Source organism: Sus scrofa, chromosome X (assembly GCF_000003025.6).
Source record: "Sus scrofa isolate TJ Tabasco breed Duroc chromosome X, Sscrofa11.1, whole genome shotgun sequence".
NCBI classification, from domain to species: Eukaryota; Metazoa; Chordata; class Mammalia; order Artiodactyla; family Suidae; genus Sus; species Sus scrofa.
This window is the reverse complement of record NC_010461.5, coordinates 47,842,203-47,860,795: the sequence shown is the minus strand read 5'-3', so window position 1 is coordinate 47,860,795 and position 18,593 is coordinate 47,842,203. Positions and strand designations below refer to the sequence as shown.

Here is an 18,593-nt window from a genome sequence, read left to right as displayed (position 1 = left end):
GGGGTATATTTTTGGGCTTTCTATTCTGTTCCATTGATCCATATATCTGTTTTTGTGCCAAAAGAATCTTTAAATGGTTAAAATGGAAAATTTTATGTTATGTTTATTTTAGCTTAAATAAAAAATTATAAAAAGAATGAGGGACCATCACCTCTTTCTGGTTCCAAAACATCACCCCAACTGCCCCAAAGGGAAACACATACCCATTACCCATTAAGCAGTTAGTCCCTATGTCCTCAACCTCCAGTACCTGGGTGCATTCACTTTGCTTTCTCTCCCTGTGGATTTACCTATATTTGGTATTTCATATAAATGGAATCTTTGCAAAATGTATTAAATACCACTGAATTGTACACTTTAAAATTGTTAATTTAATGTGCAAATTTTACTTCAATTTTTTTAAAGGGGGAAGAATATTAAAATGTACTATGCGGAGTGATATGGAAGGATCACTAAATATATAGGGGAGGGCAGGCTGCAAAATAGCATTGAACCTTTTGAATAAACCATGGAGGAAAGGTAGTCTAGTGGAGTAAGGCTTAGGAGAGGGCCTGAGGCTTTATTGGGCTGGGGAAGTAGAATGGGGAGGCTGTATCAAGTCTATCCTGTAGCCATTATTTGTATTGGGCCCTATAGCATCCCTTAGGATGCTGACAGGGATTTTCTCTTGGCTCCATTTCTTAGATAAGTAAAATTGAGGTCAACAGAATTTAAGTGAGCTACCCAAGTTCCGGAGTAACACTGTCTCTTAATATGGCTCCTTCATATGCATTATCTTGTTTCATTATCAGGACAACCATAAGGAGCATTGAGGCTAAGTAAGAGAGGTTCAGTGACTTCACCCAAGTATCACAGAAGTAGTAGAGCCAGGATTCAACCCCTGTCTTAGTAAGCTCAGGGAATACTTTCCTGAGTATGTTTTTTTCTAACCACCCACACACCTCCCCAGTTAGATCTTTTCCCTATGGTCTATTTTGTCACAGCACTTATCACAATGCACAGCTACCATTGATTTCTATTCCTATTACTAGACTTCCAGCAGCTTGAGAGCGATGGCCATATTTGATTCATTTTGTTAGCCATATCCCCTAATATAGATTGCAGCATATATTAGGAGTTAATATTTGTTGACTAAATGAACAAAGGACAATAGCAAGAGCATCAACAAGTTAGTAGCATTTTTTAGAACATAAAAATAGAAATAATAGACATGCCCAATGTCCAGGGAAAAGCATAACTGCATCTTCAGTTTCCTCACCAAGAATTCTTTCTCCCCAGAATTCCATAAGCTTAGAGCCATCATTATCAATGTCTGCAAAAAAGATCCAAAGAGCTGCTTTTCCTCCTGGAAGACTTAAAATTTACATACCAGTTGTTGCCATCAGAAAATATCCTTGTAAATGAAATTAAAATGTTGGTGCTTTAAGCCTTTCTATTTTTTTTGGTTTGTTTTTTGGGTTTTTTTTTTTTTTTTTTTGGTGGTTATTGGCTCAGGATTGAGTCCCAAGAGTGGGATAATTAGGACAAAGGAAATGGACATTTTTATTGCTCTTGCTTCATATTGCCAAATCACTTTCCAGTAAGGGATCATGCCATTTACCCTGAAGACCAATCTGAACTCAGCCCTAAGGAAATCCAGATCTTGCCTTTTTCCATTGCTGGTTTTAATTTCTCCATTCTGCAGTAGCTTAATATTAGTTCTGACCTTTGGGGCAAGGTGAACACATGGTTGGCCTGAAGAGAAAAGGCTCCGGGTGACTCAGGAACTTCTTTGGCAACTACAACAGCTGATATTTCAACAGCGTGCACACACCCCCTCTTACCAAGGGTACCTCCCCAGCCTTCCCAGGGAACTAAGGAGCACCTCCAGGCTCCCTCTTTGATGCCACCCTCTGGACCTGCTTTGGGGTCTAAATGCAAGACAGCTGTGTGTCGGATAATGAGCGATGGAAGGAAAAAACCCTAGGAGAACAGGTAGGTGAGACAGAAGGAAAAATAGGAGTTAACACAAACCCAAATCCATTCTTTAGGCTCTCTGGAAAGTTTTCTAGGACTAGGTAGTCACTTGAAGTGTTCATTAAAGGGTATGGGAAGTTGAGGAAAATATGTTTTCTATATCTCATTAGCTGTCTGTCATCAATTCTGACCTGACTTTGTGGATACTGGCCCAAAGGACAGTTCCTTAGCACCTTTAGAAATCTAACTTGGTCTAGTCCAGTTTTGAATGAGCTAGATAAGAGAATTTATCTCTTAACTCCCAACTGGTATATGAAGTATAGCTGGTTTTATGTGGCACTTGGAACAAATTTTTTAGCTTCTTTGGGCTTCTACAGCCTCCTCACTAAAATGGAAATTGAAGTCCCTAGCCTATTGCCCTCAGAGGACTGTCACAAGGTGAAGAGGAGTGGGAGGACAGGAACCAAAACTCTGGAAATATTTCAGGACTTCCGTGCTCTGCCTTAGTGATCCTACTTTTTCTATAGCATCCACAGTTGATACCAACCACAACCCTACTCCTAGGACTAGGATAGAGCAAATCTAGGGCCCCAAGCATGGGGCTGAAAGTAATGGGGGGATGGTGAGCTAGGGTAGTGGCTAAGAAGGAAGTGGATTTTAGGCTACTGCCGCACCTGACCTCCCCTGTAAGCATATGGCCAATCTCCCCTCCTCATCCTAACTCCTCACAAATGTATTCACACCCATACTTCCAAGAATTACTGATAAGGAGACCCCATTTGTGATTCTGATACCCATCAGTACTGTCTTGATACTGCTTTTAATGAAATTCTCCTATACACCTCATACTTTGGGAGGATGGTTAGGATATGTGGGCCTCAGGAAGTCACATTATGCTTTTCCTACATAGAATTAACCCCATATAGAATTTATGACTCAGCTCTTGGACTTGGGTGAGTCTGTGATATTAAGTGAAACTTTTTTGCTGTAACCAGTTAACTGGATCTTTTCATGGTTATGGGAGGACTTTATTCTGTTATGCACCATTCAAGGTTGAGAGAATTTTCGATCCTACTATAACATTCTACCTTCAGACCAAGTTAGTTCCCTAACCCAGTTCCCTATATATCTCTCTTTTATAAAGTTTACCTTGTTGGCTGGGGATTATTTTTCTACATGTTCATCTCATTGAGGGTAGAGAGATGTAGATTGTACAAATACTGAGCAAAGATTTCTTCTGTGCTGAGGCCTGAGCTAGACACCTGGAAACACATTACAGGTAGCTGAGATCCAGTCCACATCATTAAAGAGCTCACAGTCTAGTAGGGAAGTAGACCAGTAAAGCAGAGGTGGATACTTGTTCAGACAGACAGAAGCATATAGGCAATATGAGAAGCAAAGCCAAGGGTACAGGGAAGGCTTCCCAGAGGAGGTGAACATTGAACCCAACCTTGAAGAGTGAGTCAGATTTCATTGAGAATGGAAGAGAAGAGAATTTTGAGTAAAGGCCCAGAGGCAAAAAAAACAAAACAAAACAAAACAAAAAATAACAACAAAAAAACATAGTAAGGTTGAAGGCCCAGTGAGTAGTCAGTACAGTTTGACCATGGGTATCTAAAGAAAGACACAGCTGGAGAGGTAGGTTTGATTGAGAAGAGCCAGCACTGAGGCCTTTCCATAAAGCTTGTTTAGTTCTGCTTCTGGGATCATAATTTGTAGCAGTGGTTAAAACACACACACGCACGCACGCACGCATGCACGCAGCTAGTTCTGAGCAGTTTTAAGTTGGGTTTTCAAGCCTGGACCCCAAGTTTACCATTTCAGACCTTGTCAAAAGCCCTCTAGTCTCCTACTTCAGATTTCCTGCTTCTAAAATTATCTTTCTGCCTTTTGGCAGAGTCATGAGGACAAAATTGTAAACATAGAAGAGGGGTTCATGTGACTGGATTGATTACCTTGGACAAGCCACTTCCTCTCCCTAAACTTCAGTTTCACTGTGAAGGTAATGAGAATGTTTGGAAAGAGCAACTATGATAGGAGTATGTTTCCTTGTGGAACATGAAAAACATACATGTAAAAGGGTTATTATTAATATTATTAGCATTAGCAGTGATACAAGTTAGACGACTTATTAGGATTAATAGAGTTGTCTCTTCCAAAGTCTAGTTCTAATACTCTAAATGTTCTGATCTAATCTGGAAGAGAATATTCTTAAATCAAGCTAGATTGATCAGTTAACCAAAGATTCTGGACTGGAGATATCATGTCCCCAGGATTCTACTCCTGACTTGGTGGCTTAATTTGCTAGAGGACCTTAAGAAAATACTTCTCTATCTAGGCTTCCATTTTCTTACATGAGAGAATTGGATATATTCTCTATCTATGATATCTAGGGGGCTTCTGTATCACAAAATCAAAAGGTGAAAATGAATTCATCTTTCTAATTGATTGGCGTGAACTTTGTATTTATTATAAATATTAACCCTTTGTCATAATTTTGTAAGTTTCCTTTACTGAGTGTTTCCTGAATGCTCAGCATTACGTTAGAAATTGCAAATTAGCTATAGAGTTGATTAATCTTTTACTTCAAAATGGAAGCACAGTGTTAGGTAATATATAGTGAACATTTCCCAGGTTTACTTTACATGTGTTAACACATTGAATCTTCAACCCTAAGTGACTAGATACTCTTATAAGATGAAAAAAAAAACAAGACACTGAAAAGTTAAATCTTCTGCTCAGAGTCTCATAGCAAGGGACAGAGGTGGGATTCTACTCAGGTAGTATGGCTCCAGAACTCATTGCTTTTAACTACTGTGATCCACTGCCTCAGTGGATTCATTTAAAAGAGTAGGCTCTGAAATGTATTGAAAGTTTGTTATGATTTATACACAGCAGCTGGAGGGAATCTAACACTTGTGTAGACTAGGATGCTGAGAATGTATTTTAGGGAACGTCTTAAAAGGCAAAGTGGAGCTGAGGGCACTAGAGGGCAAGGATTGGAGGTTTCTGTCCCAAGAGATATCCCCAGCATTGCCTAGATCAGTGGCAGAAATTGAGCTTCCTCATAGCCAATCACTGGACCTTTATCAGGGGGCGGGAAGGTTGCAAAAGAATGAAGTAAGAACACACTTGGACATCTTCCAGGTAAGCTGTGCTGTTAGATGAGTTCTACAAATTGACATTTCAAAATAACCAGGGGTGTGGGGGAGGGTAAAGCAGAGACATCTGAGCAGGATGGCTCTGGCCTGTGGACTTGTCCTACTTTGAGGTCATTGCTCCCTACTCTCTATGCTCTGCCTGCTGCAGCCTCCCCACCTAAGCCTCCATCCCCATGGTTTGGCACAAAGAATTTTAACCAGGTTCTGGGTCAGATCACAATGCCTTTCTCCCTGAGGCACCTGATGGCAGTTGGCACTCATGTGGGCAGTACTTACCATCTCTAGCTTTAGCAGTGGCTGTATTCACTCATCTTCCCAAGGTGTCAGGTTTATGGTGATTTATGTATCCTTTGCTGGAAAGAACCCAGAGATGATCAGATAGTGCCCATCTCTCCAAGGTTGCCCCAGGCAGCATATTTTATGGGAGAGTGGCCCTTCAGCAGTAAAGGTAGCAGAATTAAGTAGAGGAGAAGGGTTGCATGCCATTTGGGGCAGGCAGTAAGGCAGTTAAACTTCTACTTCAACATCAGGCCTTTGATTGCTAGCTCAAAACATTGCATTTTTCAGTAGGGATTTATGTGCTTGTACTTGGAAACCTTGCGTTTCTGATATGGATCTCTGCTCTGGGTTGGAATTTCATATTCTGCTTGGGCCCATTTTATTTCTAAGCTATGAAATCTGCTGGGATCTGTCTCCATTACCTTTGCCTCCCCACCCCACACAGGATATAAGCACATGATCTTTGGTCTTTTATTTGCATACTCTACTAGTCCTGTCTTCATTGGAGGGAAGTGACTGGCCAGACCTGAGCTGTCTTGCTGGCTGCCTTCCTTGCCGGGCTACAACTTATCTCTTATGTACACAGCCCTTGGAGTTCAGAGGCCTCTGCTGACCTCTGCCCAACCTCTCCTTCTCTGCACCCAAGCCCCCACTGGTAGATACAGGAGCAGAGGCAGGCAAGGCAGGCAGGACTAGGAGAGAGTAGAAGGGCTGGAGACAGGCTGCCAGAGGGCTCAGAACCCCAGCGCACCTCCCTGTCCCAACTCTGTCAACCTCCTGCTGTGGCCACTGCAACAGAAGAGACAGCTAATAAGACAGGAAGTGAGGCCTGGTACCTTGTGGACAGTGGTGTCATTAGCTGCGACGCCTAAGATGACTCAAGAGATGGGAGAGCTCACCCAAACCAGATTGCAGAAGATCTGGATTCCACATAGCAGCGGCAACAGTAGGCTGCAACGGAGGAGGGGCTGTAAGTGGGGTTTGCTTCTGTGGGCTTCAAGGTGGTGGTGATAGAGTGGGTGTAGTAGAGCAAAGGATATGCCACCCTTCCACCCCCAACCCCAATCTGAAAGTTTGAATCGCTGTAGACCAGAGGCTAATGTCAGAAAAAGTAGATAAGGAATGAGAGAAAGAGAGATGAAGACAAAGAATGAGGATTATGTAAAGATCATCTTAATAGGAGAGATTTTTTACTAGGAATTTTTCTGTCTTATCCAGAACTTATTTGGAATGCTTCTTGTTAGAAATTTGATGTTTCTAGTTCAGAACTCTTCAGTGCTAGCCTAAAATGTTTTATTTTGGTGACTTCAGTGAAGTGTCTGGAAAGTGCTCCTGTCTGATAGTGCTTGGGTGAAATAAGGTGATGGTTTCTGGCATTGTTTTTCAGGGAACAGGTGCTGGGTACACAACGGTACCATATCATTGGTCAGTTTTGCCCCACCCCTTTCTCAAGCCTCTTCTAATTATTCTCTGACTGGGTTGGGAAAGGCAGGGTATCCTGTCTTCTTCATTGCCTTCTTGGCACATATGGATATTTTTGCTGTTCTGGGGATTTGAAGGATAAGACCCTCAGTCCCTCAGGGACAGCCTTCTGGTGTAATGTTCACTTTGAAATTTTAAGAAAGAGGAGATTCAAAGGAGAATCAAACAAAACCTGTAAATATATTTTTAAGTAGAGTATAGCATTTCCCATAGATAAAAGGGGACATTTGTGGACCAAGATGCTTCCAGCCCAAGAATTTTGGCCTGAGGAGCCATAAGGTAGGTGGAGATAAGACAGCTGTGGACTGTGGGACCCAGTTGTGTCAAGGACTTGCTGACCAAGCTTCCACTATGCTAATGCTATAGAAGGTCTAGGCTCAGGGCTAGTGAGGGAGAATTAGTTACTTAGAGGAGCCCAGGAAGAAGTAGGATGGTAAATATACTATGTAAAATGGAGAGTATGGAGGGAGGGGGAAGAGAAAAAAAATAATCCTTCAGTTCTTCTTCCTCCTTTTTTCCACCAGCAGTATAAATCACTCATACGGAGATCTAGGAGCCTGGATGAGACTGAAAATTATCCCCTTCCCCTACCCCACACCAAGCCACTCTTGATCCTTTCCAAGGGGCTGTTGAGTTAGCTGGCAAGCAGGCAAGCCACTTTCTGTATACCTGGGTCCTCCATTGTTAGTACCCTTATATTCCTAGGGGTTGGGGAAATAATATATGTAAATCACCTAATATAGTCTCTGTCATATAGAGCGTGCAAACTAAATATGTACTCAATTTAGTTCTGAGACTCTCTTCCCTCGTCTACAAAACAGAATTTTTAATACCTACCTCCCCATGTTGTTGGCGTGATTCAGTGAATCAGACTGCCTATGTTTGAGTCCCAGCTTTGCCACCTCCTGCCTCTGTGACCTTGGACAATTTTCTTAACTTATGCGTCCTTCCATTTCTTCATCTGTAAAAGAAAGTTAATGATAGTGTTTTTGTGGAGATTAGAGAGCTAAAGCACATAAAATGCTTAGAGGAATGCTCAGTGCACTCAATAAATGTTATTTTTTTCTTATTACTATTTTTATTATTATTTAAACAATAAGGTGAATCTGTCAACTTCTTGCCCATCATATCCCCAGCATCAAGCCTGGAGCCTGATTTGGCACACAGCAGATACTCAGTAAGTGGTCACTCTGTGCTAATTCTACTCTACCACTCACCATAGCCAAGCATAGGGCTCTGTGTGTACAAGACAGTAACTCATTAGTGATTGACTGAATCATGTAAGACCACAGATGCAATACACATGGTGCTCTGGGCAATGTTTGCCTCAATTCCTGTGTTGAGCAGGCCAGGCTCTTTACCCCAGAACGATCTGAGTCACCCTTTACTTGTAGCATCCTTTCTAGAAGACCTGCCCAGCCCCAAAGGGGGCATTGGGGGAGAGGAGGCACAGGATCATTTAATGACATTATTCTGAGGATTAAATGCATTAACATGTGTAAAGTGCTTGGAGAACTGTATATATTCACCTATGATGTTTTTCTCACTCAACGTTATTATTTTGTGTGCTATCTATATTATTGTTACATGCAGTTGTAGATTGCTTATTCTTCTTGCTGGGTAATATTACATTTTGTGGCTACTCCATGGCTTATTTATCTACCTTACTGTTGATGGGCATTTAAGTAGTTTCTAGTTTGGGGTATGAACAATTATGCAATGAAAAATTTTATCCCCACAAATTTGGAATCAGTTTTTCAAGTCACACACACATACATGCACACAATTTTTGGCATTTTGATCGAAATTACAGTCAACCTGTATATCAACTGAAGGAAAGTTAACATCTTTATGATACTGAGTCTTCTTTAAACATGGTATATCTTTCCATCTACTTCAATTTTTCATGTTATTTAAGTGAAGTTTTATAATTTAAAAGGGTTTGTACATCATTATAAGGCCATTTTTTCACTTTTAAAAGTTTTACTGATATATAGTTGATTTACAATGTTGTATTGATTTCTGCTGTACAGCAAAGTGATTCAGTCATATGTATACATATATTCATTCTTTTTCAGATTACTTTCCCATTTAAGTCATCACAGAATAATGAGCAGAGTTCCCTGTGCTGTACTGCAGGTCCCTGTTAACCATGCATTCCATATACAGTAGTGTGCATATGCCAATCCATCCCTCCCCCACACCTTTCCACTTTTGTAACCATAAGCTTGTTTTCAAAGTCTGTGAATTTGTTTCTGTTTTATGAATAAGTTCATTGGTATGATTTTTTAAGATTCCACATTTAAGGGATAACATATGATATTTGTCTTTGCACTTAGTATGATCAACTCTCGGACCATCCATGTTGCTGCAGATGGTGTTTCATTCTTCTGCATGGCTGGAATAAATAAATCCTTCTTTATTCTATTGTGTATATGTACCACATCCTTATTCGTTTCTCTCTTGACAGACATTTAAGTTGCTTCCATGTCTTAACTATTGTACATACTGCTGTGATGAACATTGGGGTGTGTGTACCTATTTGAATTATGGTTTTCTCTGGATATACACCCAGGAGTGGGATTACTGGATCCTATGATAGTTCTATTTTTAGCTTTCTGAGAAAACTCCATACTTTTTTCCAAAGTGATTGTACCAATTTTCATTCTTACCAACAGTGTAGGAGGGTTGCCTTTTCTCCAACCCTCTCTAGCACTTTTTGTAAACTTTTTGGTGATGGCCATTCTGACTGGTGTGAAGTGATGCCTCATTATAGTTTAGTTTAAATTTCTCCAATAATTAGTGATGTTGAATATCCTTTCGTGTTTTTTGGCCATCTGTATGTTTCCTTGGAGAAATGTCTATTTAGATCTTCTGTTCATTTTTTATGTTTTTTTTTTGTTTTTTGATATTGTTGGTTGCATGTTTTAGAGATTAATCCCTTGTTGGTCACTTCATTTGCAAATATTTTCTTCCATTCTGTAGCTTGTCTCTTCATTTTATTTAGGTTTCCTTTATGTACAAAAGATTTTAAGTTTAATTGGGTCTCATTTATTTATTTTTGTTTTTATTTTCATTACTCTAGGAGGTGTATCCAAAAATATCTTGCTGTGGTTTATGTGAAACAATGTTTTGCCTATATTTTCCGCTGAGAGTTTTACAGTACCAGGTCTTAAATTTAGGTCTTTACACCATTTTGAGTTCATTTTTTGTATGTGGTGTTAGAGAATGTTCTAATTTCATTCTTTTACATTTATCTGTCCAGTTTTCCCAGCACTACTTATTGAAGAGACTGCCTTCTTTCCATTGTATATTCTTGACTCCTTTGTCATAGAGTAATAGACTATAGGTGCATGGGTATATTTATGAGCTTTCTATCCTGTTTCATTGATCAATATTTCTGGGTTTGTGCCAGTACAATATTATTTTGATGACTTCAGCTTTGTAGTATAGTCTGAAGTCAGAGAGTCTGATTGTTCCAGCTCCATTTTTCCTTCTCAGGATTGCTTTGGCTATTCAAGGTACTTTGTGTTTCCATAATTTTTTTTTTAATTTTGTTCCAGTTCTGTGACAAACACCATGATAATTTAATAGGGACTGCACTGAATCTGTAGATTGTCTTGCGTAGTATAGTCATTGTGACAATATTGATTCTTCCAATCTAAGAGTGTTGTATATCTATCTTTCCATCTGTTTGTGTTGTCTTTGATTTATTTTAATCTGCAACTTATAGTTTTCAGAGTACAGGTCCTTTGCCTCTCTAAGTAGTTTTATTCCTAGGTATTCTTTTCGATGCAATGCAAATGGAATTGTTTCCTTAATCTAACTTTCTAGTCTTTCACTATTAGTGTATAGGAATTCAAGAGATTTTTGTTCATTAATTATGTATCCTGCAACTTTACCAAATTCATTGATGAGCTCTAGTAGTTTTCTGGTAGCATCTTTAGGATTTTCTATATATAGTATCATGTCATCTGCAAACAGTGACAGTTTTACTTCTTCTTTTCCAATTTTAATTAATTTTATTTATTTTTCTTCTCTGATTGCCGTAGCTACAACTTCCAAAACTGTGTTGGATAAAAGTGCTGAGAATGGATATCCTTGTCTTTTTCCTGATCTTAGTGGAAATGCTATCAGCTTTTCACAATTGAGAATAATTTTAGCTGTGAATTTGTCATATATGGCCTTTATTGTATTGAGATAGCTTCCCTCTCTGCACACATTCTGGATAGTTTTTATCATAAATGCATGTTAACTTTTTTCAAAAGCTTTTTCTGTGACTACCGATATAATCATATGGTTTTTATTCTTTAGTTTTTTGATGTGGCATATTACATTAATTGATTTACATATATTGAAGAATCCTTGCATCTCTACAATAACTCCCAATTGATGATGGTGTATGATCTTTTTAATGTATTGTTGGATTTGGTTTGCTAGTATTTTGTTAAGGATTTTTGCATCCATGTTCACAGTGATATTGGCCTGTAATTTTTTGTGTGGTGTCTTTGTCTGGTTTTGGATTTAGGGTGATGGTTGCCTCATAGAAAGAGCTTGGTATTATTCCTTCCTCTGCAATTTTGGGGAGAGTTTTAGAAGGATAGATTTTAATTCTTCTCTAAGTGTTTGGTAGAATTTGTCTGTGAAGCTATCTGGTCCTGGACTTTTCTTAGTTGGAAGTATTTTAAATCACAGTTTCAATTATAGTATTTGTGTTTGGTCTGTTCATATTTTCTATTTCTTTCAGGTTCAGTCTTGGAAAATTATAGATTTCTAAAAAATTACCCATTTCTTCTAGTTTGTCTGTTTTATTTCATATTGCTGCTTGTAGTGGTCTTTTATGCTCTTTTATATGTTTGTTGTGTTAGTTGTGACTTCTTTTTCATTTCTAATATTATTCATTTGAGCACATTCGCTTGCTCTCTCTCTCTCTCGCTCTCTCTCTCTTTCTCTCTCTCTCTTTTGTCTTGTCTTTAAAGGGCTGCACCCGCGGTATATGGAGGTTCCCAGGCTATGGGTTTAATCGGAGCTATTGCTGCCAGCCTACGCCAGAGCCACAGCAATGCCAGATCCGAGCCACGTCTGTGACCTACACCACAGCTCACGGCAACCCTGGATCCTTAACCCACTGAGCGAGGCCAGGGATGGAACCCTCAACCTCATGGTTCCTAGTTGGATTCGTTTCCACTGCACCACTACGGGAAATCCCCTGTCTTTTTTTTCCTAGATGAGTTGGGCTCAAGTTTTATCAATTTTTTTATCATGTCAAGAACAAGATTTTAGTTTCATTGATGTCTTCTAGTTTTTGTTGTCTCTATTTCATCTAGTTTTGATTTGCTCTTTATGATTTCTTTCTTTCTACTAACTTTGGGTTACACTTATCCTTCTATCTCCAGTTTCTTTAGGTGTAATTTTAGGTTATTTATTTGAAATTTTTCTTGTTTCCTGAAATAAGATTGTATTACTGTAAACTTTCATCTTAGAACTGTTTATGCAGGATCCCATAGGTCTTGGATTGTCATGTTTTCATTTTTATTTGTCTCTGGGTACTGTTTGATTTCCTCTTTGATTTCTTTTTTGGTGTTATAATATTTACTTATGAAGAATACTATATTCATTGGTAAATATTAATTAATTGCTGTATCAAACTAATGTTTTTTTATATCATATAATTATTTTTATTTTTTTCCATTATAGGTGGTTTAGAGTGTTCTGTCAATTTTCTATTGTACAGCATAGTGACCAGGTTACACATATATGTATACATTATTTTTTCTCACATTACCATACTTCATCATAAGTGACTAGATGTAATTCCCAGTGCTACACAGCAGGATCTCATTGCCAATGCATTCCAAAGGCAACAGTCTGCATCTATTAACTCCAAGGTCGCCATCCATCCCATTCCTTCCCCCTTCCCCTTGGCAACCACAGATCTATTCTCCAGGTCCGTGATTTTCTTTTCTGTGGAAAGGTTCATTTGTGCCATATATTAGATTCCAGATATAATTGAAATCATATGGTATTTGTCTTTATATAACAATGAAAGATCATAAAGAGAAATCAGGAAAACCATCCCACTTACCATTGAACCAAAAAAATAAAATACCTATGAATAAATCTATCTAAAGAGAAAAAAGAACTATACTCTGAAAATTATAAGATGCAAATGAAAGAAATCAAAGACAACAAACAGATGGAAAGAAATACCATGCTCTTGGATTGGAAAAATCGGTATTGTCAAAATGATTATACTACCCAAAGCAATCTACAGATTCAATGCAATCCCTACCAAAACACCCATGACATTTTTCACAGAACTAGAACAAACACTCCAAAATTTGTATGGAACCATAAAAGACCCAGAATTGCCAAAGCAATCCTGAGATATTAAAACCAAGCAGGAGGCATAACTCTCTCAGACTTCAGGCAATATTACAAAGCTACAGTCATCAAGACATGGTGGTACTGGTACCAAAACAGACATATAGACCAATGGAACAGAATAGAGAACCCAGAAATAAACCCAGACACCTATGGTCAATTAATCTTTGACAAGGGAGGCAAGAACATAAAATGGGAAAAAGAAAGTCTATTCAGCAAGCATTGCTGGGAAACCTGGACAGCTGCATGCACATCAATGAAACTAGAACACACCCTCACACCATGCACAAAAGTAAACTCAAAATAGCCGAAAGAACTAAATATAAGAGAAGAAACTATCAAACTCCTGGAAGAGAACATAGCCAAAACATTCTCTGACATCAGCCTTACAAATGTTTCCTCAGGTCAGTCTCCCAAAGCAACAGAAATAAAAGCAAACATAAACCAGTGGGACCTAATCAAACTGACAAGATTTGCACAGCAAAGGAAACCAAAACGAAAACAAAAAGACAATTTCCAGAAAGGGAGAAAACTGTTTCAAATGATGCAACTGACAAGGGCTTAATTGCTAGAATGTACAAGCAACTTATAAAACTCAACAGAAAAAAGCCAACAACCCAATTGAAAGATGGGCAAAGGACCTGAAGAGACATTTCTCCAAGGAGGATACACAGATGGCCAGCAAACACATGAAAAAATGCTCAACATCGCTGAGTATAAGAGAAATGCAAATCAAAACTACCATGAGATACCACCTCACACCAATCAGAATGGCCATCATTAATGAGTCCACAAATAACAAGTGCTGGAACAGGTGTGGAGAAAAGGGAACCCTCCTGCACTGTTGGTGGGAATGTAACCTTGCACAACCACTATGGAGAACAGTATGGAGGTAACTTAGAAAACTATACATAGAACTACCATATGACCCAGCAATCCTACTCTTGGGCATATATCTGGACAACACTTTCCTTGAAAAAGACACATGCACCTGCATGTTCATTGCAGCTCTATTCACAATAGCCAAGACATGGAAACAACCTAAATATGTCCATTGACAGATGATTGGATTAGGAAGAAGTGGTATGTATTCACAATGAAATACTATTCAGCCATAGAAAGAATGAAATATTGCCATTTACAACAACATGGATGGAACTAGAGACTCTCATACTAAGTGAAGTAAGTCAGAAAAAGAAAGACAAATACCATATGCTATCACATATCTGGAATCTAATATATGGCAAAAATGAACCTTTCCACAGAAAAGAACATCATGGACTTCATTCCATCTTTGATTTCTTCAGTGATCTATTGGTTGTTTAGTAACATACTGTTTATATTCCACATGTTTGTGTTTTTGTAGTTTTTCTGGTAGTTGATTTATAATCTCATAATGTGGTCAGAAAAGATGTTTGATATGATTTCAGTTTTCTTAGGTTTACTGAGGCTTGTTTTGTGGCCCACCTTATGATCAATCCTGGAGAATGTTCCATGTGCACTTGAGAAGAAGGTGTATTCTGCATTTCGATGGAATGTTTTATAAATACTAAGTCCATCAAGTATAAGGTATCATTTAAATTCTGCTTTTTATTGAATTTCGTTCTGGATGGTCTGTCTATTGAGGTAATTGGGGTGTTAAAGTCCCCAACTATTATTGTGTTACTATCAATTATTCCTTTTATGGCTGTTAGCAGTTGCATTATATATTGAGGTGCTCCTATGTTGGATGCATATATATTTACAATTGTTGTATCTCCTTCTTGGACTGATCCTTGGATAATTATGTATTGTCCTTCTTTCTCTCTGGTAACAGTCTTTATATTTCTTAAATGTTCATCTGATATGAGAATTGCTATTCCAGCTTTCTTTTGATTTCTATTTCATCACCTACCTTTCTCCATTCCCTTACTTTCAGTCAGTATGTGTCCCTAGATTTGAAGGGAAACTCTTGTAGACAGTATATATACAAGTCATTGTTTTTTCAATTCATTTAACAAGCCTATTTCCTTTGCTTAGAGCATTTAATCCATTTACATTTAAGGTAAATATCAACATGTATGTTTTCATTGCCATTTTGTTCATTTTTTAGATTTGTTTTTATAGGTCATTTTTATTTTTATTTTTTTATTTTCCCACTGTACAGTAAGGGGATCAAGTTATCCTTGCATGTATACATTACAGTTACATTTTTCCCCCCACCCTTTGTTCTGTTGCAACATGAGTATCTAGACAAAGTTCTCAATGCTACTCAGCAGGATCTCCTTGTAAATCTATTCTAAGTTGTGTCTGATAAGCCCAAGCTCCCGATCCCTCCCACTCCCTCCCTCTCCCATCAGGCAGCCACAAGTCTCTTCTCCAAGTCCATGATTTTCTTTTCTGAGGAGATGTTCATTTCTGCTGGATATTAGATTCCAGTTATAAGTGATATCATATAGTATTTGTCTTTGTCTTTCTGGCTCATTTCACTCAGGATGAGATTCTCTAGTTCCATCCATGTTGCTACAAATGGCATTATGGCACTCTTTTTTATGGCTGAGTAGTATTCCATTGTGTATATATACCACCTCTTCCGAATCCAATCATCGGTTGATGGACATTTGGGTTGTTTCCATGTCCTGGCTATTGTGAATAGTGCTACGATGAACATGCGGGTGCATGTGTCTCTTTTAAGTAGAGCTTTGTCCGGATAGATGCCCAAGAGTGGGATTGTGGGGTCATATGGAAGTTCTATGTATAGATTTCTAAGGTATCTCCAAACTGTTCTCCATAGTGGCTGTACCAGTTTACATTCCCACCAACAGTGCAGGAGGGTTCCCTTTTCTACACACCTGCTCCAGCACTTGTTATTTGTGGATTTATGAATGATGGCCATTCTGACTGGTGTGAGGTGATATCTCATGGTAGTTTTGATTTGCATTTCTCTTATACTCAGCGATGTTGAGCATTTTTTCATATGTTTGCTGGCCATCTGTATATCTTCCTTGGAGAAATGTCTCTTCAGGTCTTTTGCCCATTTTTCCATTGATAAATTGGCTTTTTTGCTGTTGGGTTGTATAAGTTGTTTATATATTCTAGCGATTAAACCCTTGTTAGTTGCATCATTTGAAACTATTTTCTCCCATTCTGAAAGTTGTCTTTTTGTTTTCCTGTTGGTTTCCTTTGCTGTGCAAAGCTAACCTCAACAAATTTAGGAGCATAGAAATTACCTCAAGTATCTTCTCTGACCACAATGCCATGAAATTAGAAACCAACCATGGGAAAAGGAAAGAGAAAAAACCTACTCCATGGAGACTCAACAACATGGTACTGAAAAACCAATGGGTCAATGTGGAAATCAAGAAGGAAATTAAAAACTACCTTGAAACAAATGATAATGAAGACACAACCTCTCAAAATCTATGGGATGCTGCGAAAGCAGTGCTCAGAGGGAAATTTATAGCAATCCAGGCCTTTCTCAAAAAAGAAGAAAGATCCCAAATGGACAACTTAACCCTCCACCTAAACGAATTAGAAAAAGAAGAACAAAAAAGTCCTAAAGTCAGCAGAAGGAAGGACATTATAAAGATCAAAGAAGAAATCAATAAAATAGAGACTCACAAAACAATAGAGAAAATTAATAAAACCAAGAGCTGGTTCTTTGAAAAGGTGAACAAAATTGACAAACCCCTGGCCAGACTCACTAAAAAGAGGAGAGAAAGAACCCAAATCACCAAAATTAGAAATGAAAAAGGAGAAATCACAACGGATACAGCAGAAATACAAAAACCCATAAGAGAATACTATGAACAACTCTACGGCAACAAGTTTGACAATCTGGAAGAAATGGACAATTTTCTAGAATCTTACAGCCTGCCAAAACTGAATCAAGCAGAAACAGACCAACTGAACAGACCGATCACTAGAAATGAAATTGAAGAGGTCATAAAATCACTCCCTACAAATAAAAGTCCAGGACCAGATGGCTTCACAGGTGAATTTTATCAAACATATAAAGAGGAATTGGTGCCCATCCTCCTTAAACTCTTTCAAGAGGTTGAAGAAGAAGGAATACTCCCAAAGACATTCTATGAGGCCACCATCACCCTCATTCCAAAACGAGACAGAGATACCACCAAAAAAGAAAACTATCGCCCAATATCATTGATGAGTATAGATGCAAAAATTCTCAACAAAATCTTAGCCAACCGAATCCAACAACATATCAAAAGAATTATACACCATGACCAGGTTGGGTTCATCCCAGGTTCACAAGGATGGTTCAACATACGCAAATCAATCAACATCATACACCACATTAACAAAATAAAAGCCAAACCCACATGATCATCTCAATAGACGCAGAAAAAGCATTTGACAAAATCCAACATCCATTCATGATCAAGACCCTCGCCAAAGTGGGTATAGAGGGAACATTCCTGAACGTAATCAAAGCCATTTATGATAAACCCACAGCAAATATAATCCTCAATGGGGAAAAACTGAAAGCCTTCTCACTCAAATCTGGAACAAGACAGGGATGCCCACTCTCACCACTGCTCTTCAACATAGTTTTGGAAGTCCTAGCCACAGCAATTAGACAAACAAAAGAAATCAAAGGCATCCATATAGGAAGAGAAGAGATAAAGCTGTCACTGTATGCAGATGACATGATACTATACCTAGAAAACCCTAAGGACTCAACCCCAAAACTCCTTGAACTGATTAATAACTTCAGCAAAGTAGCAGGATATAAGATTAACATTCAGAAGTCAGTCGCATTTCTGTATACCAGCAATGAAGTATTAGAAAAGGAATACAAAAATACGATACCTTTTAAAATTGCACCTCACAAAATCAATTATATAGGTCTTTTTTCTTCTATACCTCTTTTGTTCTCTCCTCTTCTGTTTTGATGACTGTCTTTAGTGTTGTGTTTTGGATTGCTTTTTATTTTTGTGTTTTTATCTATTGTAACTTCTTGCTTTGTGGTTATCATGAGGCTTTAATATAGCAGTCTACATATATACACACACACATATATATATATATGATTAAGTTACCAGTCTCTTAATTTCAATGCCTTCAAAGTGAAATGCTCTGGGGGCTCCTCATCGTGATGCTTGATCCCCAGACTGCGAGCTTTATGTGGGACTCAGAACTCTCATTCCCATTGGGAGAACCTCTGTGATATATTTATCCTCCAGTTTTGGGTCACCCAGCTGGCACCTATAGAATTTGATTATGTTATGAAAGGGCCCTTTGTACTATGTCATTGTGGCTTCTACTTTCTCTTTGGATGTAAAATATCTTTTTTGGTAGTTTCCAGTTTTTCTGTTGATAGTTTATAGT

The 18,593-nt window shown here is 38.4% G+C and overlaps 1 protein-coding gene across 11 annotated transcripts in view; it reads left to right on the top strand.

Moving 5' to 3' along the window:
• Positions 1,717-18,593, top strand: part of PFKFB1 (6-phosphofructo-2-kinase/fructose-2,6-biphosphatase 1) — an 87,329-nt gene continuing 70,452 nt past the window's right edge. For 2 of the 11 annotated variants that reach the window (XM_021079420.1, XM_005673664.3), the window contains exon 1: positions 1,717-1,974. In XM_021079420.1, coding sequence (XP_020935079.1) covers positions 1,947-1,974 — 28 coding nt within the window. In that variant the 5' untranslated portion in view covers positions 1,717-1,946. 11 annotated transcript variants of the gene reach the window in all.